General features: G+C 53.5%; 1 protein-coding gene across 1 annotated transcript in view; it reads right to left on the bottom strand.

Moving 5' to 3' along the window:
* LOC140427352 (sushi, von Willebrand factor type A, EGF and pentraxin domain-containing protein 1-like) overlaps positions 1-23,098 on the bottom strand; it is a 151,976-nt gene that overhangs the window by 31,977 nt on the left and 96,901 nt on the right. The window contains exons 21-22 of the mRNA XM_072512902.1: positions 14,618-14,803; positions 818-1,003 (exon numbers count right to left, since the gene is read on the bottom strand). Of these exons, the coding sequence (XP_072369003.1) occupies positions 818-1,003; positions 14,618-14,803 (372 nt within the window). The remainder of the gene's footprint in view (positions 1-817; positions 1,004-14,617; positions 14,804-23,098) is intronic.

Raw genomic sequence — 23,098 nt, 5'->3', positions numbered from 1 at the left:
TATAAATGAGTATTCATAGAGTGAGTGACAGTTTTATGAATGGAGTTGGTTCATTGACACACATGAAATGTATCCAACTCCTCAAAATAAAACTCAGATTGTCACTAATGTCTTACGTTGAGCTGTAATTGAAGTCTTGGATGGGATAGAATCAGTTCCTGGTTGTTATTGGTGTCGAACAGTTTACAGCTAAAATACTAGTTCTCAAGTGAGTGGCACGATAGCACAGTGGTTAGCACTGTCGCTTCACAGCTCCAGGGTCCCAGGTTCGATTCCCGGCTTGGGTCACTGTCAGTGTGGAGTCTGCATGTTCCCCTCATGTCTGTGTGGGTTTTCTCCGGGTGCTCCAGTTTCCTCCCACAGTCCAAAGACGTGCAGGTTAGGTGGATTGGCCATGATAAATTGCCCTTAGTGTCCAAAGGGGCGTTGCTGGGTTATGTTATGGGGCAGAGGTGTGGGCTTGAGGGGGTGCTCTTTCCGGGGGCGGTGCAGGCTCGATGGGCCGGGTGGCCTCTTTCTGCACTATAAATTCTATGTCAATATCAGTGAAAGATATGTAAAGGTTCTGAAAGCTGAACAGGTTCACCAGCACTCAAAATTCCATCGGCCTGCACTCACGTTTGTGGGGTTTGCTGCATTATTGTACCATTTTAATATTTGATGGTTTATCTAATGTTCTTCAGTACCTTTACAGTTGGGAGTATGTGCTGTCCATGCTCCATTGACTTAACATTAAACATTATGGTTGTAAACCCGGCTCTCCTGAAAGGTTTTGCGTATCGTTTAGAAATGAATGTTGTGTAAGGTTGTCCAGTACCTTTACAGCTGGGAGTGTGTATTGTCCACTCTCCATTGGTTTGACACTGAAGTCTGCCTGACCCGGTCAACGCAAACCCTTCATCACAGCTAAATTCACACGTTGAGATGTAACTGAAATTTCCCAGGGGGTGGGAGCAGCTCATTACCCCTCGTTCAGGTTGCGTCAGTGCCTGGCAGGCTACGGCTGAAATACAAGACAGGAATTTCAACTTATTTTTAAACATGTGACCCATTCAGTGCAAGCCCTTCACCCCAGCTAAATCCACACGTTGAGGTGTGTGTAAGTGAAGTCTCCAAAGGAATGGGAGCAGCTCACTGTCCCTCAATCTGGCTGAGTCACTATCTGACAGGTTACAGCTGAAATATACGATTCAAACTGACAATTCAAATACTGAATGAAGGGATATACTAAAGAGGTGATTCTCCAGCCGTGTTGCGCTTGGCGCAAATCCCATTATGTAAGGAGAATTGGGGGCGAACCCCAAAACGGTTTTTGCTTCCCACTTTCCTGATCTGCTCCAGCTGCCAAGGTCAGGATTTTGCCCAGAAAGGGCGAGAACCTGATCACAACTAATTTGCATTCATTTTAATATCGTTAAGGAGATTAATGTCGAATGCAGTGGCCTCCCAGTGTTCACCCGCTTCCCCCCACTCCCCTCCCAGCGGGAAGCCATCCAGGCACAAATCACTACTGGTTCCTAAAATTGGGGCCTAGGTGCCAGGGACACCGATGGGGAGCAAGGGGGTGAGTACCCTCTCTACACTAGGCTCCAGGGTAACCATTGCTGGTTGAATTACAATCTCCATTGGCTGCAGGGGGGGTGAAAGGCCAACACGTTAGCATGGTGCGTATCCCTGTGCCCAATCAGGTCCACCGGGCTACATGGTTGGCACTGCGGACTCTGCCCCTGCAAGTCCCTCCCATCCAAGCACCCCTTGCCCATCGGTGCATGGCACTGCGGGGGGCCTATGGCCCTGGCTCCCATCACTGATGCCAGGGGTACCATGGGCTGGCACTGCCCTTGCCTCCACATGCTCCGTGGCCCCTGCACGGCGCCCCAGTAGGGGCTGCAATGGGCTTTGCCCTGGATGGGCCGCCTGATGCCCTGCCGGTGGGTGGCAGCCGGGTTTGGCGGAGAGTGGGGTAGGGGGGTGGGTGCACACATACGGCCGGTGTCACTCTGCAGAACGGGGGCCAAGGTGAGTGGTCAGTTGGGTGTGCAGCTGGATGGCAGTCTTGCAAGCCGTGGCAATGGCAGTCAGTGACTGGCCATTACCCCAGTCCCGTGGGGTGTTACCCCACCACTCGGCCAGTTACCCAGTCACCCCCTTCCCTTCCCCTTTGGGCCTGGCAGGCCCACACCCCGGCCAGTGTCCGGCCCGGCAGTCCACTGTCGCTCCTCTCCATGTCCTACCTCCTCTCCCTCCTGTCATGATATTCAAACACACACATCATGATAGACACACCAACAGACAAATCAGAACACACAACGCCACAACCAATCACAGAAAGATATAAAAGCACAAACACGACACCTGGTGGTCAGTATTAGCTGGAGAGGAGGACCAGGACAGACCTGCTACACGACACACTCAGGGAGACAGCACGTGCAGAGTATCCAGAACGAACTGTAGATAAGAGTTAAAATAAAATAGAGTTGTACCACATACAACTGTGTTGGCTCATCTGTGCACCAGAGAACCCAACACCACATGGTACAGGAGTGGATCGATACCTGCCAGCATACCTCAGTGTACACAGACAACCAGCAGTGCCCAGGCAAAATGATAGAGCTCCCGGTTCCGCAGCCGCTCCAGTGCCACGGCGATCTCCGCGAAAACTGGCGGCGATTCCGGCAAGTGTTCGAATTGTTCCTGGTGGCAGCTGAACTCCAAGACCTGGATGATAGCGAAAAAATTGAATTTCTCCTCACCAACGCCGGTGCAAGGGCAAGAGAAATATTCACAAGGTTCAGGTTCTTCAGGAGGCAGCAAAGGTACGATTACCAGGCAGTCCTGGACAAATTCTCCAAGTACTGTGAAGAAAACGCAATCCAATCGGCAAGTAAAGGTAAGAAAAGCGGCAGTACTCACCTTGTGGCCGGGATCCCGGAGCCCGAATTCCCAGAGGCCGAAATCCCGGGCCTGAGAGAGGGCTGGGTCGAGGTCGGCAGCCATCTTGCTAAAGGTATCACGCTAGCACAGTTGCGCGAGCAGTGCGCAGAACCGGAAGTTTCATTTGCGCATGCGCGAGATGCTGCGCATGCGCAGTCAAGAAAACGGCCTCGGTAAAGGAACAGCGATCTGAGCATGCGCAGTCGCTTCCTACGTGCTACATACCGAGCGTCAGGATGTCAGAGGCCCCAGACCGCACCAATTTAAAGGGGAAAGGTCCCAAATCCAATTTAAAAGGGAAACATCCCAAATCAAAAAAAAAAAATCTGTTAAAGCTTTAAAACAACCTTCCCTCACCTGGAATGACAGCACATTGCCGCAAATTGACCCAGGAGATGAATTTGACCTCCGAAGAACCCTCCGACAAGCAGTTACCTACGCACAAGCCGATGATTCCGACCTCGAATACTTCGATGATGATCTTTACAGTGTTTCCGGACCTCGTGAGCCCAATGATAGCTCCGTGGTCCTATACGACTATGACTCGGACGAACCTTTCGTGTTGCACATTGGCGGCCCCCACATTGAATCCGACGCAGATGCGGATTCATTTTTCGGATTTGAGGATCTTCAACATAGCAGATATGACGTCCCACACTTATCAGTACCGGATGATGCTGCAGCCTGACATTAACAGACAGGGAGTGGTGCAAGCACACGGAGAGCGCCCTGCTGCCACACAGAGCGTGGTCCACGTCCCGCTCAATGTTCCCGATTCTATGAAAGAAGACATGCAAGACTCCAGAGTGCAGTCCTCGCATGAACCAGAAGTGACTCCAGAGTCACAAGCCTCCACAGAAAGCTCGTGGACAGACTCCACAATTGCAGAAACGCAAGACTCCAGAGCGCAGTCCTTGCATGAACAAGAAGTGACTCCAGAGTCACAAGCCTCCACACAGAGCTCGTGGACAGACTCCACAATTGCAGAAACGCAAGACTCCAGAGCGCAGTCCTTGCACGAACAAGAAGTGACTCCAGTGTCACAAGCCTCCACAGAGAGCTCGTGGACAGCCTCCACGATAGAAGCAACGCAAGACTCCAGAGCGCAGTCCTTGCACGAACAAGAAGTGACTCCAGTGTCACAAGCCTCCACAGAGAGCTCGTGGACAGCCTCCACGATAGAAGCAACGCAAGACTCCAATGTGCGGTCCTTGCAGGAACAAGACCATGAGGGTCTAGCAACCTCTCCTGACCAACCAGCGGCAGACGATGCAAGTCTGCCATGCTCACGTGAACAGCAAGAAGGCTATAACAGCCTTCCATGCTCCACTACACAGCAGCATGACCATGACGGTCTCTCATGCTACAATGAAGGGCACAGCGCTGAAGACTGTTCCAGCCCAACTGAAGACAAGCCAAAGGAATCGCCTCTTCCAAGCCCGAAGAAAAAAGGTTTATGCGCTGACCTTCAGGATCATTATAGCCGAACAGAGATTAATAATGCTGCACGGTCACAGAAGGATGCTGAGGATTTGCTAAAGAAATTAATTGAATGTTTAACTTGCAAGGAGCAGACTGAGAATTGCCAGTGTTTTAGTACGGATCGAAAAAATGGACAAGACATTGATCCTCAGGTAATGGAAATAACTCAACCTGAATCATATCTACAGCAGGGACAAATGTCTCCCTTCAACACAACGCCGCAAAGTCCCAACTTCGGAGACCAGCAGTTAGTCAGTAATGACTCTTCAAACCTTGAGGGGAACATTAATTGCATTGAACCTATACACACTCCACTGATAAATGAGCAGAACATTGGAGCAAGAATCCTGAGGACACCGATATCGAGTAGCCAGATAACGAATTTAAAACCCGCAGCAGTTTCAAGTGAACCAAGTGTGCTTTCCACTAATGGTGAAGATGCAGATAAGGTCGACCCGATTATCCATTGTACCACACTAACCCCAGTGATTAAGCAGTTATGTATGGGGAGTATAATGTGGGCAATTGAGAACAGTAAAAGAGAGACTGTGACCATGCCAGTCCCAGCAAAATCAGACCCAGAGACCATGAAGGCATGTACATTAGACAAAGATACATATGAGGTACCTGAGAAGAAAAGTGAAACGGAATGTTCTTTGGAAAATAGTACAATGTCGATAGAAACATTGGATCCTATATTCGAGACCATACATATGGGAGAATTTGGGGGTCATAAACAAGGGGCGTCATTCTCCGACACCCCGCCGGGTCGGAGAATGGCCGTTGGCCGCCGTGAATCCCGCCCCGCCCCCGCCGAAGTCTCCGAAGGGAGAAAAGTCGGCGGGGCGTTAATGGCGCCGCTGCCGCGGAGAATGTCACGGGTCTGCGCAAGGCAGCCGATTTTCGGCCTGCCGATATTCTCCCTTCCGGATGGGCCGAAGTCCCGTCGACGTGATGACCGTTCACGTCGACGTGAATCAAACCTCCTTTTCATCGGCGTGACCCGGTGCTCCAGGCTCACGCCGACCAGCGAGGAGGTGAGTGACGGCCTGGGGGGTTGGCTCTGGGCAGGAAATGGCGTGGCCGCAGACTGATTGACTGAGGAGAGGTGTGTCTCGGCTTGTGTGTGTGTGCGGCGGGGGGGGGGGGGCGTGGTTAGAGTAGGCTGGGCTCCGGGGGAGTGCCGGGAGGGGGTCCGTGCCGGGGTGGAGGTTGGGGAGGGGGTCCGTGCCGGGGTGGAGGTTGGGGAGGGGGTCCGTGCCGGGGTGGAGGTTGGGGAGGGGGTCCGTGCCGGGGTGGAGGTTGGGGGTTGTGCAGGGGGTCCGTGCCGGGGTGGAGGTTGGGGGGGGGTCCGTGCTGGGGTGGAGGTTGGGGGTTGGGGAGGGGGTCCGTGCCGGGGTGGAGATTGGGGGTTGGGGAGGGGGTCCGTGCCGGGGTGGAGGTTGGGGGGGGGGTCCGTGCTGGGGTGGAGGTTGGGGGGGGGTCCGTGCTGGGGTGGAGGTTGGGGGTTGGGGAGGGGGTCCGTGCCGGGGTGGAGGTTGGGGGGGGTCCGTGCTGGGGTGGAGGTTGGGGGTTGGGGAGAGGGTCCGTGCCGGGGTGGAGGTTGGGGGTTGGGGAGGGGGTCCGTGCCGGGGTGGAGGTTGGGGGGGGGGTCCGTGCTGGGGTGGAGGTTGGGGGGGGTCCGTGCTGGGGTGGAGGTTGGGGAGGGGGTCCGTGCCGGGGTGGAGGTTGGGGAGGGGGTCCGTGCCGGGGTGGAGGTTGAGGAGGGGGTCCGTGCCGGGGTGGAGGTTGGGGAGGGGGTCCGTGCCGGGGTGGAGGTTGGGGGGGGGTCCGTGCTGGGGTGGAGGTTGGGGGGGGGTCCGTGCCGGGGTGGAGGTTGGGGGTTGTGGAGGGGGTCCGTGCCGGGGTGGAGGTTGGGGGGGGGTCCGTGCTGGGGTGGAGGTTGGGGGGGGTCCGTGCCGGGGTGGAGGTTGGGGGTTGTGGAGGGGGTCCGTGCCGGGGTGGAGGTTGGGGGGGGGTCCGTGCTGGGGTGGAGGTTGGGGGTTGGGGAGGGGGTCCGTGCCGGGGTGGGTGATGGGAGGGCAAATGAGTTGGTCCACCTGGCCAGGTGCCAGCCTCCAACAGTTGGACCCATGCGGTCCATGCCACCTGGCTGGGGGGAGGAGGGGATATGGGCAATGATGACATGTCGTCGTTCCCCTCCCCCCCACCAGGCCGTCATGTTTTCAGACCATCCAGCGATGTTGGCCGCCGTGGTGGCAGCCGCTCATGTCTATGTTGCCCTGGATGAGGAGGAGGAGGAGGAGGAGGAGGAGGAGGAGCGTGCCAGAGAGGCGGCGCAGGCTGCCGCAGAGGGGCAGGCGGCAGCCGCCCAGGCTGGAGGGACACCTGACCGACAGGACGAGGAGGGGGAGGAGGACGTCGCGGCCCCACGGCAACGGAGGCACCCGAGGGCGCCCCGTGTGTACCGGCCCCGGCAGTCATACCAGGACCTCACGGACCGGGAATGCAGGAGGAGACTCCGGATGAGCCGGGAAACCGTGGCACACATCTGCCACCTGCTGGCACACCTGTCACCGCGTGGCACTGGCGGGGGACACCCTCTCCCCGTGTCCGTCAAGGTTACGGTGGCCCTGAACTTTTATGCAACGGGGTCATTCCAGGCACCGAGTGGGGACCTGTCCGGCATATCGCAGACATCGGTGCATCGGTGCATCCGGGCAGTGACAGATGCCCTTTATGCCATAGCGCACCGCTACATCCGCTTCCCCGTGGACCGGGCCAGCCAAGATGCCCGGGCCGTGGGCTTCTCTGCCGTTGCCGGGTTCCCCATGGTCCAGGGCGCGATCGATGGGATGCACGTCGCCGTGCGGCCACCTGCAGATAACAGGGCCGTGTTCACTACAAAGAACAAACAAAGAACAAAGAAATGTACAGCACAGGAACAGGCCCTTCGGCCCTCCAAGCCCGTGCCGACCATACTGCCCGACTAAACTACAATCTTCTACACTTCCTGGGTCCGTATCCTTCTATTCCCATCCTATTCATATATTTGTCAAGATGCCCCTTAAATGTCCCTATCGTCCCTGCCTCCACTACCTCCTCCGGTAGTGAGTTCCAGGCACCCACTACCCTCTGCGTAAAAAACTTGCCTCGTACATCTACTCTAAACTTTGCCCCTCTCACCTTAAACCTATGCCCCCTAGTAATTGACCCCTCAAATAGGAAGGGGACCTATTCGATGAACATACAGGTGGTCTGCGACCACCGCATGATGATCCTGCACGTCTGCGCCCGTCACCCAGGCAGTGTACACGACTCATTCGTGTTGTCGCGGTCATCCATCCCCGGCATGTACGAGGGACGCCATCCCCGGCTGAGGGGCTGGTTGCTGGGCGACAGGGGCTACCCATTGCGATCGTGGCTGATGACGCCTATACGGAGGCCACGCAATGAGGCGGAGAACCGCTACAATGATGCCCATGTAGCGACAAGGGGAGTGATCGAGAGGTGCTTTGGCGTGCTGAAGATGCGTTTCAGGTGCCTGGACCTCTCTGGGGGCGCCCTCCAGTATCGGTCAGATAGGGTCGGCCGCATCATTGTGGTGTGCTGCGTCCTGCACAACATAGCCCAGCAGAGGGGCGATGTGCCGCAGGCAAGGGAGGGCGGAGTGAAGGAGCAGCAGGAAGAGGCCCAGTCCTCCCCAGATGAGGGGGATGGGGGCAATGGTCAGGGCAGACGGGGTAGACACAGACGGGTGGCTGTCCACCGTTACCGGCTGGCCCAGCGGGCACGGGACAGACTGATAGACGCCCGCTTCACTGACTAGATGGGCGTGGGAATCGGGTAGTATGGCCACAGACCGCACACCATGACAACAGCCGACCACCCACACCCCCCACCCATCCACCCACCCAGCACCCTCACCCCCCTCCCCAACCCCACACACCCCACCCGCATGCACACCACCCCCCCACTCCCAATTGCCGAGCCACCGGCGGCACAACGGGCCGGGCTCACCCAGTTGCGGGTGGACGCGTGTCTATCGCAGGCCATGGAGAATGATGACAACCCGCCTCCGATGAGCTCCTGGCTCTACATCGTTGGACTATGTCTGACCCATGGCCACAGTACCACCATCCACCCGGACCATCCCTGCATGCGGCTGTGACACTGCAGCGCACGGTCCCGTCCTCTGCCCGGGGGATGTTGATGGCGGCCCAGGGGGAAGGGGGCAGACTCACCTGGGGCTGAGGTAAGACCACCCCTCACACACACACTTGCGCTCAACGTACATGACACCCCCGCACACTTTGGACAGAGCACAAAGGCAGCTTCGGTAGGTGTAACATTGACTTTAATAACCAAAGGAGTTCATGCACGTGCCCTAGCGCCTAAAACTCATCTGTGCCCTGCACCCGTGCCAACTTACTCAGTGTCTAATTGTTTGGCCTTACGGGCCCTTTGACTACGTCTACGTGGTTCCCCAGACGGTACAGCAGAACTGGAGGTGGACTCCTGTGATTCCTGCCCTCTGACACTGGATCCCTTTGGCGGCCGTTTCCTGGGGCGTCCTGGCCTAGATGGGCCAGGCTGCGGCCCGGGCGACTGGGATGGCGAGCTGCCAGCCTGTCCTGCCCGTTGCCCACCCGATGCACCTGGGACGGAAGGGGGGGAGTCCGAGGTGTCGCGGTGTACCGGGACCTCCCCTACAGAGGGAGCCGGGACGGACCACACCACCTCCTCCTCCCTCGGGGTGCCCGATGGCCCCCAGGCCTCTACATGGGTGGGGGATGCGAACGGACTGGCCATCCGACGCGCCCCCGACATCTGGCGCTGCCAGTCCTGGAGGCCCGTGCTGGTATCGACAGGGGTCTGCAGGTTTGCAGCCATGGAGCCCAGGGGGTTGTCGAACCCTGTCTGCGACAGTGCGACGCCAGCTCGCACATGGCCACTGACGCCGATGCCCTCAGCGATGGCCTGCTGAGACTGGACCATGGCCTGCAGAGACTGGGCCATGGCCTGCAGAGACTGGGCTATGGCCTGCTGAGACTGGGCCATGGCCTGCAGAGACTGGGCCATGGCCTGCAGAGACTGGGCTATGGCCTGCTGAGACTGGGCCATGGCCTGCTGAGACTGGGCCATGGCCTGCTGAGACTGGGCCATGGCCTGCTGAGACTGGGCCATGGCCTGCTGAGACTGGGCTATGGTGTTGAGCGCCTCTGCCATCTGGCGCTGGCACTGGCTCATGGCCTCCTGTGAGAGGGCAGCCATTTCCTGGGCCACAGACGCCGCCTGCACGGAAGGCCCCAGGCCTCGCAAACCGTTCCCCATGTCTGACACCGTCGCACCCATTGCCTCCACCGCGGACGCCACCCGTGCGGTGTCAGCCTGGGTGGCACGCATGACCGGGACCACTCCCATCTCCTGGACGCGGGTGGACTCCTCCACCTGCGACCGCAGCCGCCGCAAGCCACCCGTCACCCTATTCGCTCGTCTCCGTGTCGGTGGTTGCATCGGATCTATGTGTGGGTGTGGTAACTGCAGGAACCCGGGATCCATCTGGGCGGCAGATGTTCGCATGGCCTGGGCTGCCCTCCGACCGCCCGGTCCCTCTGCTGCTCCTACCTCCACCTGCTGTACCGGGACGGCTGTGTTGTGCGCACCAGTGAGTGTACCAGACGCCTCATCACTAAAGTGCCCAACCGTGGTGAGTGTTTCTGCGATGGTGGAGGGTGTTGGTGACAGCAGTGGCGTTGTGTCGTGCTCTTCGTCCCACTCTGAGTCCATGGCACTTTGGGGTGGGGGTTCGTCTCCACCCATCCACTCTGAGTCACTGTCCGGTATTTTGTCTTCCCGGGTAGGGGTGTCCTGGGTAGTGCTGTCCCGGGTAGTGCTGTCCCGGGTAGTGCTGTCCCGGGTAGTGCCTGTCCCGGGTAGTGGTGTCCCGGGTAGGGGTGTCCTGGGTAGTGGTGTCCCGGGTAGGGGTGTCCTGGATAGTGGTGTCCTGGGTAGTGGTGTCCTGGCTCGGATGTGACGGGGGCCTGTGGCTGCCCCCCTCATCGCTGGGTGGTCGCTCCCGCACGTGACGGGGGTGTCGTCTCCCTGTTGCTCCAGGTCTCTCCGTCTCCCGTGGTCTCCGAGGGGCATCCTGCGGGCGTCGCATGCTGGAGGGTTCGGGTCTCTCCGTCTCCCGTGGTCTCCGAGGGGCATCCTGCGGGCGGTCTGTATCTGCGGGGATGGGTGCCTGGACGTTTGGTCCTGCGATACACAATGAAGCATGCATGGTTAGACATCAGGCAGTGATCAGGTGATACGGGAGAGGGGGATATAGGGGAGGGGGGATATGGGGACGGGCTGTTGGTGGCTCACTTGCTCGTGGGGCCCCGACCTCTGCATCAGCAACCTCCCGGTCCTCAGGTCCGCCAGCCAGTTCCAGGGCCCTTTCCTCGTGTACGGTCAGTGGCCTCTCATCAGCGGGCCCTCCTCCAGTCCTCACATGCTCCCTATTGTTGTGTGTGCGCTTCTCCTGGGGGGGGGGGGTGGCAGGGGTAAAAGGCAACAGTGTTAGGCAGGTATATGAATGCACGCCATCGGTTGCGCGTGCATTGCAGAGGTTAAGGTTAGGGCTGGATTCACTTGGGGATATGGGGGATATGGGGGAGGGGGGATATGGGGGAGGGGGGATATGGGGGATATGGGGGAGGGGGGATATGGGGCATATGGGGGAGGGGGGAATATGGGGGATATGGTGGAGGGGGAATATGGGGGATATGGGGGAGGGGGGATATGGGGGATATGGGGGAGGGGGGGATATGGGGGAGGGGGGATATGGGGGATATGGGGGAGGGGGGCTATGTGGGAGGGGGGATATGGGGAGGGGGGATATGGGGAATATGGGGCAGGGGGGATATGGGGGAGGGGGGAATATGGGGGATATGGGGAGGGGGGATATGGGGGAGGGGGGATATGGGGGAGGGGGAATATGGGGGATATGGGGGAGGGGGGATATGGGGGATATGGGGGAGGGGGGATATGGGGGAGGGGGGATATGGGGGATATGGGGGATATGGGGGAGGGGGGATATGGGGGAGGGGGGAATATGGGGGCTATGGGGGAGGGGGGATATGGGGGATATGGGGGAGGGGGGGATATGGGGGAGGGGGGATATGGGGAATATGGGGGAGGGGGGATATGGGGGAGGGGGGGATATGGGGGAGGGGGGGATATGGGGAGGGGGGATATGGGGGATATGGGGGAGGGGGGATATGGGGGAGGGGGGGATATGGGGGAGGGGGGATTTGGGGGAGAGGGGATATGGGGGATATGGGGGACGCTCACCCTGCCTGCTCTGACGAGGTCCTTCACCTTCTTGTGGCACTGGGTGCCTGTCCGTGGTGTTAGGGCCACAGCGGTGACGGCCTCTGCCACCTCCCTCCACAGACGCCGGCTGTGGCGTGGGGCAACTCTGCGGCCGTGCCCGGGATACAGGGCGTCCCTCCTCTGCTCCACCGCATCCAGGAGCGCCTCCACATCGCGTGACTCGAACCTCGGGGCTGAGCGACGGCCAGCCATCAAGTCGGGTGTTGCGGTCGGCTGTTCCGGTCGGGTGGGGGGGAGCTGCGCGGCCTTATGAGCCGTCACGCCATGCAGCGTGTATGACGCTGCACGGCGTGAACCACTGCGCAAGCGCGGATCCCGTTACGTCGCTGCTAGCCCATTTCGGGCCGCAGACTATCGGCCCATTTTTATGACGTGACGCAAGTGGGATTTGCGCCGTTTTTTGCGCCGATCGGCGGAGTTTCCGCCGATAACGGAGAATTTCGCCCAAGGTTCTACAATGTCTGGGGGAAGATTTAAAATTCCAAAGAAGAAAAGCCCAAATGAAGGACAACGGCAACACAATGACAGTCCACCGACATGGTGTGCACCACCAGATGAAAACTCTGACAATTTACCCAACCCTAGTGAACAGCAAGCTGCTAATGAGGATCTATCCACGGGATGTGAGACGAGTGACGACAGCATCCCACTTCCCATGCAAAAGGTGCAAGGTGACAGACCTCGCCTAGTGCGTACCGAGTTCTCGACGATCACGGTGGGACCACTGACGACTGCGGTGGCGGCGCACCGCTTCCACCCTCGATGGCTCGAGCCTCTCCACTGGTCGGTGCATTCCTGCATGTTCCGACTCCAGAAGTGCAGCTTCAGGGAAGCTCGGCTGCCTCCAGTGAACCTGTTGGGACTCCAGACGGGGAGCATCGACGGAAGGCAGACCGGACTCCAGATGGGGAGCAGCCAAGCGCCGACTCTGATTCGCGCACGCCAGACTTTGCTCCGGACGGGCGGTGTCGCGGCCTCGGTGATGGCACGCTCAGGGTGACGGCGGATGCCACGGCGACAGGGAATGGATCGCGTGGCAGTCCCACTGGGTTGGCAGTGGCGACCAGCACCGGCGGTCCAAGACGGACACACCAATTCGTACCATCGCCAGACGTTGATGCGAGCAACAATTCTCTCTCCAAGGCGACATGCTTCGACGTTTCTCTGCGGAGTCGCCCTTCCGGCACAGCAGGTGGCCGGAACCAGCGTGCACGGTCTCGGCCAACTTCCACATCTGGCACAGTCATCGCCTTGCATGATATTAGTGATGGTGCTTCTTCGATGGCAACGACCCATCGGCTACAAGATGCCGTCCGCCACAAACATAAAAAGAAAAAAGACTCCACCTTGTTCCTGGCATGCAGGGCGGATGGATTGGTGCGTAGGCGCAATCAGCGAGCTTTGCGCCGCCTTCCACGCTCGCAACTGAACCGTACGCACACGCCGGATCCTCCACTGGTTTCCAAGGATGACTTCGTGGAGATGCCACGGATCATGCCCCTTCCATCGCCACCAGAACCAAACCACAGCCAAGGCAACACTAACAAAGATGTTGAATGTTATATTTGCACGAATGAAAAACCAAGCACTGCACGAAGTACAACAAATGGAAAAGTAGAGACTTCGGCAGCAGCATCACCTCCAACAGTCCAAGGTGAACCAGTGTGAACCCAAATCTCCACAGCTGAACCGGCTTGAGGACCAGCCTATTCTTGAGGCGGTCACCCATTAGACTGGACTTATAACGCTGTTCATACGTTCAAAAAGTCAAACACTTCTGTATTATAACCTGTTGTTGTTTATCGTTCCAGATATCGTCTGACCGGACCACTGTTCAAGTTTTTTTTTCTCGCGCATTCATGTTTTGTTATGGTACAACCTTGTTAGTGTGACGCACCCGACATCGCCCCATGTAAATAGTTACGTCATATACACACGCTGTACACAACACACTCTTAGATGCACTCACGACACGATTATATTTATAACCACGTAGGCACATACCTTTGTAAAAAGGGGGATGTCATGATATTCAAACACACACATCATGATAGACACACCAACAGACAAATCAGAACACACAACACCACAACCAATCACAGAAAGATATAAAAGCACAAACACGACACCTGGTGGTCAGTATTAGCTGGAGAGGAGGACCAGGACAGACCTGCTACACGACGCACTCAGGGAGACAGCACGTGCAGAGTATCCAGAACGAACTGTAGATAAGAGTTAAAATAAAATAGAGTTGTACCACATACAACTGTGTTGGCTCATCTGTGCACCAGAGAACCCAACACCACACCTCCCTCATCAGGCATGACGCAGGTTTCACCATTTTTAAAAACACAAGTGAACCACATCATTGGTAACTCGGCCCATCGGAGGCGGAGAATCACGAAGGTTCTGGAGGATACTGGGTCAGCTCCACTAATGATATGAAAACGGTGTTTACTGTACATGCGTTCCAGACTGCATTGATGCCGCTGGTGCGTGTTAAGAAATAGGTTAAGAGACATCCCAAATAGATGTCTCATTGATGTTAAGCATCCAATAATTGATACTGATATTTAAAGGGGTCACAGGTGGCTCTTGTGGCAGGTGTTGTGATAATAGAGTTTTGTACAGAGTGTGGAAAATAAAGGGCTTGTGAAAAGGAGCAAAACTCTTGATTCTTTACTCAACAGCAGGCAGACGGACAATTGCGATGTGGTGTCAAATCGGCACCCGCCCCGATTTTGGTGTCAGATCCTATTCTCCACCCAATTGTATTTCCAGATTTCAGTATCAGCCAACGTAGAATCCTGCCAATTACCTTTGCAAGTCGGGGTCTTTGCTGTCCATTGTCCAGAGATATTACACTCGAGCCAGTTTGTTCCAGATAACACAAACCCTTCAGGGCACCAAAAACCACATGTTGAGGTGTAGCTAAAGTTCCCAATGGGATGGGAACAGTTCATCGCCCCATGTTCAGGCCGTGTCAGTGTCTCGCATTTTTTAACTGAAATAGAATTTGCAGTTTGTTATTTAAAATCAGTCTTTTGCCTGAATACCCAACTACTGACTTGGCTCATTCCTTCTTTTTAAGATATTTTATTCCAGACATATTAAACATAATAATATCACAGCCTTAACATCCAACAGAGTATACAGTTTGTACATTTTTCCCCCATTTACTCCCCGCTCCACCCCCCATGACAAACAGCTCCTCAAATATCGCCATGAACGGCCTCCACCGTACCTCAAAGCCCTCCTCCGACCCCCTTGGGGAAACTCATGCATGTCTCTTAACCATGCCGCAACCCCCGGCAGCATGGCCGACCTCCAATTCAAAAGTATTCATCACCAGGCAATCAGAGAGGCGAAGGCCACAACATCGGCCCCCTTCCCCTCCAGCAGCTTCGGCACTCCCGACACCCCAAATAATGGCACCACTGGGTCCAGCTTCATCTCCACCCCTACGATCTTCGATACATTCCTGAACACCACCTCTCAAAGGTTCTCCAAGTCCTCACCCCCCAGTAATATGGGCAGGGTTTGTCGGCCCCTCCTACACCTCTCACACCCGTCCACAACCTCCGGAAAAAAAACATTCATCCAGGCCCGAGTCATGTGGACCCTGTGCACATTGTATAAGGCTCATCCTTGTGCAGGAGGAGTTTGAGTTCACTTGGTGCATTACTTTGCACCAAAGTCCCCATCCTATCTCCCGTTCTCCCCGTGTCTGAATGGGTTTCCTCCGGGCGCTCCGGTTTCCTCCCACAAGTCTCGAAAGACATACTTTCAGGTGATTTGGACTTTCTGAATTCTCCCTCTGTGTACCCGAACAGGCGCCGGAATGTAGCGACTAGGGGCTTTTTACAGTAACTTCATTGCAGCGTTAATGTAAGCCTACTTGTGACACTAATAAGGATTATTATTATTAGAGCTCCTCCTCCCACTTCCCCTTGATCCTTTTCACTAAGGCCATGCTCTGCTCCCCCAACCACCCATATATACCCCCAATCTTACCATTCCCCTCCCTCATCCGGATGCTCCAAAACTCCGGTACTTGAGGGAACAAAGGCAGCTCCTTGCGTGCGAAATCCCGCACCTGCCGATATCTAAACTCACTTCGCCTTGGTCGCTCAAACCTCTCCCACAACTCCTCTAGCCCAGCAAACCTCCCCTCAGCAAACATGTCCCTGATCCGCTCTAACCCCTCCTCCCTCTATCGCCTATACACCCCCCCCCCCCCACCCCTGGCGTAAACCTATGATTCCCACACAGTGGAGTCATCACCAACATGTGACCCAGTTTAAAGTGCCTCCTCAGCTGGTTCCAAATTTTATAGACGCCTCCACCACCTGTCTCCTCGTAAACATCCTTGGGGCAAACTGCAGCGGGGCCATCATGCCTGTACCCTTCTCCTCTAATCTGATCCAATCTGCCCTCCGCCCCACCTCTACGCAATAATAATGCAACAAATTCGGGAGTGTCAGCCCCCCTTCCCACCTCTACATTTGCAACAAAGCCCTCTTCACCCTCTACACCTTCTCTGCCCACACAAATTCCAAGATTAACACCTCTACCCTGCGAAAAAGGAAAATCGTGAGGGACTGAAACACAAACAGGAATCTTGGCAGTATGTTCATCTTCACCATCTGCACCCATCCCCCTTACCGCCGCTAATGTCAACTGAAGCATATCCCATTTTTTAAGGTTTCCCTTAACCTCCTCTACCAACCCCATCAAATTCTGCCTATGCATTGAGGCCCACTCATATGTTACCTGGATCCCTAGGTACCGGAACCGCTCCCTTGCCACCTTAATAATAATAATCTTTATTAGTGTCACAGGTAGGCTTACATTGATACTGCAATGAAGTTACCATGAAATTCCCCTACTCGCCACACTCCGCCACCTGTTCAGGTACACTGAGGGAGAATTCAGAATCCAGGTTTGCCCCGTGCCACAAACCTCCTCAGTAAGCCCAAAATTCTGCCTATGCTTTCTAACGGGTTTGTCACGAACAACAACAGGTCATCGGAATACAATGACACCAGGTGCTCACCGCACCCCTCTCAATCCCCCGCCACTCAGTTGAGGCCTGAAGTGCCACCGTCAAAGGCTCAATCGCCAATGTGGACAATGGTGGGGAGAATGGACACCCCTGTTGTGACATTATACAAATGTGCAGCATGTGAAGATTGATGTTATGTCAAGCCTAGCCACTAGAGAGAGTTAAGGGACAGGACTATAAATTGCACTGGCTCTTGGGGAGGAGATTAGATTGGAGCTGAAGAAGACAAGATTCATAATGTATTGCAGAGCTCGTTAAGATAGAATAGTTATAGTTAGTAGATAGAGATAGTGTTAGTGAGTGTAGTTTAGTTCTTACATGTATGTTTGCTATTTAGAATAAGTGTCAAACTCAAATTTAGTAGTGTTAATAAAATTAGTTTAATTCTTCAAAAGAGCTTTGTGTATCATTGCAATCACTGTGCCTTCCATCCTGGAAACCCTTCACAAAGATCACTACATGGTACCAGGTCGTGTATTCAAGAAAAGCAAGCAGTAAGAAAGAAGAAAGAAAAGAAATCAGCGCATCACTACACATCTCAAAATCTGCAAAGACAAAAGAAAAACCGAAACAAACATGGATGCTGTGCAATAACCAAATAACTTCAAGGTGTCTGGTAAACTAAGTTTGAATTGCAAAAACTTCAAGCAGCAGCTTGAAGTCTTTCTCTCTGCCTCTGCACTTGAATCAGCTCCTGATAGTAGAAAAATAGCTCTCCTACTAAATCTGGCAGGTCCGCAGGCATTTGATTTCTCAGAAAATGAAGTAAAAATAAGTATGAGAAAGTAATGGAAAAATTTGACTCTCATTGCAAAAAACAAGTCAACGAGGTGTACGAGAGATACATGTTTAAAAAAAGATTGCAGCTAAGAGGAGAACCTTTTGACAATTTTAGCAGGGATAATCCAGGGAATTATAGACCTGTAAGCTTGACGTCAGTGGTAGGCAAACTGTTGGAGAAGATACTGAGGGATAGGATCTATTCACATTTGGAAGAAAATAGACTTATCAGTGATAGGCAGCATGGTTTTGTGCAGGGAAGGTTATGTCTTACAAACCTAATAGAATTCTTTGAGGAAGCGACAAAGCTAATTGATGAGTGAAGGGCTGTAGATGTCATATACATGGACTTAAGTAAGGCATATGATAAAGTTTCCCATGGCAGGTTGATGGAAAAAGTGAAGTCGTATGGGGTTCAGGGTGTACTAGCTAGATGGATAAAGAACTGGCTGGGCAACAGGAGACAGAGAGTCGTGATGGAAGGGAGTGTCTCAAAATGGAGAAAGGTGACTAGTGGTGTTCCACAGGGATCCGTGCTCAGACCACAGTTGTTTGTGATATACATAAATGATTTGGAAGAAGGTATAGGTGGTCTGATTAGCAAGTTTGCAGATGATACTAAGATTGGTGGAGTTCCAGATAGTGAGGAGGACTGTCAGAGAATACAGCAAAATATAGATAGATTGGAGAGTTGGGCAGAGAAATGGCAGATGGAGTTCAATCCAGGCAAATGCGAGGTGATGCGTTTTGGAAGTTCTAATTCAAGAGCAGACTATACGGTCAATGGAAGAGTCCTGGGGAAAATTGATGTGCAGAGAGATCTGGGAGTTCAGGTCCATTGTACCCTGAAGGTGGCAACGCAGGTCGATAGAGTGGTCAAGAAGGCATACAGCATGCTTGCCTTCATCGGACGGGGTATTGAGTACAAGAGTCGGCAGGTCATGTTACAGTTGTAGACTTTAGTTAGGCCACATTTGGAATAACTGCGTGCAGTTCTGGTCGCCACATTACCAGAAGGATGTGGATGCTTTAGAGAGGGTGCAGAGGAGGTTCACCAGGATGTTGCCTGGTATGGAGGGTGCTAGCTATGAAGAAAGGTTGAGTAGATTAGGATTGTTTTCATTTGAAAGATAGAGGTTGAGGGGGGACCTGATTGAGGTCTACAAAATTATGAGAGGTATGGACAGGGTGGATAGCAACAAGCTTTTTCCAAGAGTGGGGGTGTCAATTACAAGGGGTCATGATTTCAAGGCGAGAGGGGGAAAGTTTAAGGGAAATATGTGTGGAAAGTTTTTTACGCAGAGGGTGGTGGGTGCCTGGAACGCCTTGCCAGCGGAGGTGGCAGAGGCGGGCACGATAGCATCATTTAAGATGCCCTCTAGACAGATATATGAACGGGCGGGGAACAGAGGGAAGTAGATCCTTGGAAAATAGAAGACAGGTTTAGATAAAGGATCTGGATCGGCGCAGGCTGGGAGGGCCGAAGGGCCTGTTCCTGTGCTGTAATTTTCTTTGTTCTTTGTTCTTTATTCTTATCTGATTTGATGCTCCGAGCACAATCCTGCAATTTTTCCTCAGTCACAGAATTAATCCTGTGTGACCAAATTGTTGGCATATTTGAAGAGCAAATGCGGGAACGTTTATTAAGAAAACCAAACTTAACTTTAGAAGAAGCCACCACCTTCTGTAAAACAAGTGAACAAGCCACCAATGAATATGTTGAATCCCGTGAAAAATGCATGAACTTCAGCAATGTGGTCAGCGCCATTGCCTCTGTGGCGCAGATTAAAACAAATCCGCAGACGCGGGTAAGAAAACATATATTCGACGCAGTCCCACTGCGTTCTGGCGCACCTCAGAATCTTTTCCTTGTCCTGGAACTTGTGCATTTGCACAATCACTGCCCGCAGTGGCTCCCCCGCCCTTGGCCTCTGCCTCAGGGACATATAGGCCCTTATCCACCTCTGGGTCCTTGTCCAGCACCTTCACGGCCACTAACCTGGTCAGCATTCTCACAACATTCTTTCTTCCATTCCCTCCGGTAGGCCCACAATCCAAAGATTTTGCCACCAGCACCTAGTCTCCTGGTCCTCCACCTTTGCTTGCAGCATCTTGCATATTTCCCCCAGGATCGCCATCTCCGCTTCCAGCAAAACAATCCAGTGACTCTGCTCAGACACCACCCTCTCCACCTCCTGGATCATCACCCCCTGCACCTCCAGGCTCTTCTCCACCTCCAGGCTCTTCTCCACCCATTTCAAAGTCCCGCAAAGAGATGCCACTACCCCTTCAATCGCCTTGGATCAGTCACTTTACATTTCTTTATGCTGTTGCTGAAATTAGACCTCAATGAAGCTCATCAACTGCTCCATTGGTGGCTTTCCAGTTGATGAAGATCTTTCCCCCTCTGCCATTCTTCCAATTGCTACTGCGCCACGAGTCTCCTCCAACTCCTCAGCCAGAGCTCCGACTGTCTTCTGTCGAGTTTGGTAACCCACAGACCTGCCCATCCGGGGGAGGACTAATCCCTCTCCACTCTCCACACAACTTTTCCACCAAAATTCCCCAAAGTTTGGGTAAAAGGGGCCAAAACCAATGCCTTCAAGCAGGAGCCACCCTGTGTGTGACCACTCATTCCACTTGGCTCATTAAAAAAATTAATTTACAGGATGTGGATGCTGGTTAGGCCAGCATTTATTGCCCATCCCTAGTTGTCCTTCAGGAGGTGGTGGTGAGTTGCCTTCTTGAACCGCTGCAGTCCTTGAGGTGCAGGTACACCCACTGTGCTGTTAGGGAGGGAGTTCCAGGATTTATGACCCAGAGACAGTGAAGGAACGGTGATATATTTCCAAGTCAGTGTAGTGAGTGACTTGGAGGGGACCCTCCAGGTGGTGGGGTTCCCAGGTATCTGCTGCTCTTTTCCTTCTAGATGAAAAATGAAATGAAAATCACTTATTGTCACAAGTAGGCTTCAATGAAGTTACTGTGAAAAGCCCCTAGTCGCCACCGGGAATTGAACCGTGCTGCTGGCCTGCCTTGGTCTGCTTTCAAAGCCAGCGATTTAGCCCAGTGTGCTAAACCAGCCCCTGGTAGTTGTTGTGGGTTTGGAAGGTGTTGTCTAAGGAACCTTGGTGAGTTACTGCAGTGCACCTTGTAGATGGTGCACACTGCTGCCATTGTTCATTGGTGAAATGAAAAGGAAATCGCTTATTGTCCCAAGTAGGCTTCAAATGAAGTTACTGTGAAAAGCCCCTAGTCGCCACATTCTGGCGCCTGTTCGGGGGGGGCTGGTATGGGAATTGAACCGTGCTGCTGGAGGATTTGAATATTTGTGGAAGGGGGAACAATCAAGTGGGCTGCCTTGTCCTGGATGGTGTCAAGTGTTGTTGGGGCTGCACTCATCCAGGCAAGTGGAGAGTATTCCGTTACACTCCTGACTTGTGCCTTGTAGATCATGGACAAACGTTGGGGAGTCAGGAGGTGAATTACTCGCCTCAGGATTCCTTGCCTTTGACCTGCCCTGGTAGCCACAGTTTTAATATGGCTAGTCCAATTCAGTTTCTGCTCAATGGTGACCTTCAGGATGTTGAGAGTGAGGGATTCAGCGATGGTAATGCTATTGAATGTCAAGGGGCGGTTGGTTCTATCCTCTCTTGTAGGAGATGGTCATTGCCTAGTACTTGTGTGGCACAAATGTAACTTGCCACTTGTCAGCCCAAGCCTGGATATTGTCCAGGTCTTGCTGCATTTGGACATGGACTGCTTCATTATCTGAGGTGTTGCGAATGGTGCTGAACATTGTTCAGTCATCCGCAAACATCCCCACTTCTGATCTTATGATGGAAGGGAGGTCATTGATGTAACAGCTGAAGATGGTTGGGCAACATGGGACTATTTTATGAAGTTGCCATTCTTGGGAACAAGGGGCTAATTTATGAAGTTGCCATTCTTGGCAACAAGGGGCTATTTTATGAAGAAAGGTGAGCAGGTTGGACTTAAATCCACCAGAATTTAGAAGAATGATGATAATAATAACAATCTTTACTTGTGTCACAAGTAGGCTTACATTACACTGCAATGAAGTTACTGTGAAGATCCTCTAGTCGTCACACTCCGGCGCCTGTTCAGGTACACCGAGGGAGAATTCAGAATGTTCAATTCACCTAGCAAGCACATCTTTCAGGACTTGTGGGAGGAAACCGGAGCACCAGGAGGAAACCCATGCAAGCACGTGGAGAACGTGCAGACTCCGCACAGCCAGTGACCCAAGCCGCAAATCGAACCCGGGTCCCTGGCACTATGAAGCAACAGTGCTAACCACTGTGCTAAATGAGAGGGGATCTTATTAAAACATATAAGATCCTGAGGAAACTTGACAGGGTGGATCCTGGGAGGACCCACTTGTGGGCAAAACTACTCCTGGACACACTGTAAAAATAAGAGGTTGCCCATTCAAGATGGGGAGAAGGAGATTTGTTTCTCTGAGAGGGTCGGTAGTCTGTGGAATTTGTTTCCTCAGGAGAACAGTAGAGGCAGGATCATTGAATAGATTCAATGCAGAGTAAGATTCCTTATTGAGAGGCAATGGCAGCAAGGACAGACAGGAAAATGGAGTTGAGGCCACATTCAGATCAGCCATGATCGAATCATGAAAGCAAAATACTGCAGATGCTGGAGTTCTGAAATAAAAAACGTCAAGTGCTGGAAAACTCAGCAGACCTGCATCATGCCAAATGGTGAAACAGGCACAAGGGGCAAATGGTCTACTCCTGCTCCTAATGCATATATTCGTATGCTGATCCTGTTACAACACCCTGGGATGTGCGCGGTTAATTCCAGCCCCAGTCAACCCGGAGTTGCAACTGCAGTGAAATTAGATTTAGTTAAATGCCAGACAGTGACTATCTTGAGAATCTAACCATCACCTTTTGACCTTCACAATTGCTGAATGCCCATCACCAGCATTCCGAGGGTCAATATTGACCAGAAATTTAAAGAGACCAAAACATTTAAATACTGTGGCCGTTGGAGTGAGTCAGGGGCCTGAGAGTTCTGCAGTATTTCCCTCCGATATTTGGGTGGTACCACCATCCGATGAACAGCTGTCCATTCCTTGTCCGCAGGTCTTTGAGGGTCTCTCCACTTCTTCATCACTACTCCGTTCTTAATACAATGCCACTCAGAAACCCCCTCAGCCACAACTTCTGTGAGAGCTGTCTGTGCTAATCTACGTAACTCTTGGTCTGCCTCCTGGGTCTCCTTATCTTCCCCAAGACTCTCTGTAATCATGGGTCAAACTATAACCTTCACTCCTGACAATCATTCCCAAAAGTAAGTCTACTCCTTCTATTGGTAACTTCTTAACCACTCCAACAGCTATTGGACCTGATAATAAATCACACTCTAATTGCATTTTATACAATGCAACTGGGACATAATATCCACTCAGCCCCT

The sequence above is a fragment of the Scyliorhinus torazame genome, chromosome 7, assembly GCF_047496885.1.
Source record: "Scyliorhinus torazame isolate Kashiwa2021f chromosome 7, sScyTor2.1, whole genome shotgun sequence".
In the NCBI taxonomy this organism is placed as follows: Eukaryota; Metazoa; Chordata; class Chondrichthyes; order Carcharhiniformes; family Scyliorhinidae; genus Scyliorhinus; species Scyliorhinus torazame.
The sequence above is the reverse complement of the archived record's forward strand: the minus strand, read 5'-3'. Positions and strand labels throughout refer to the sequence as shown.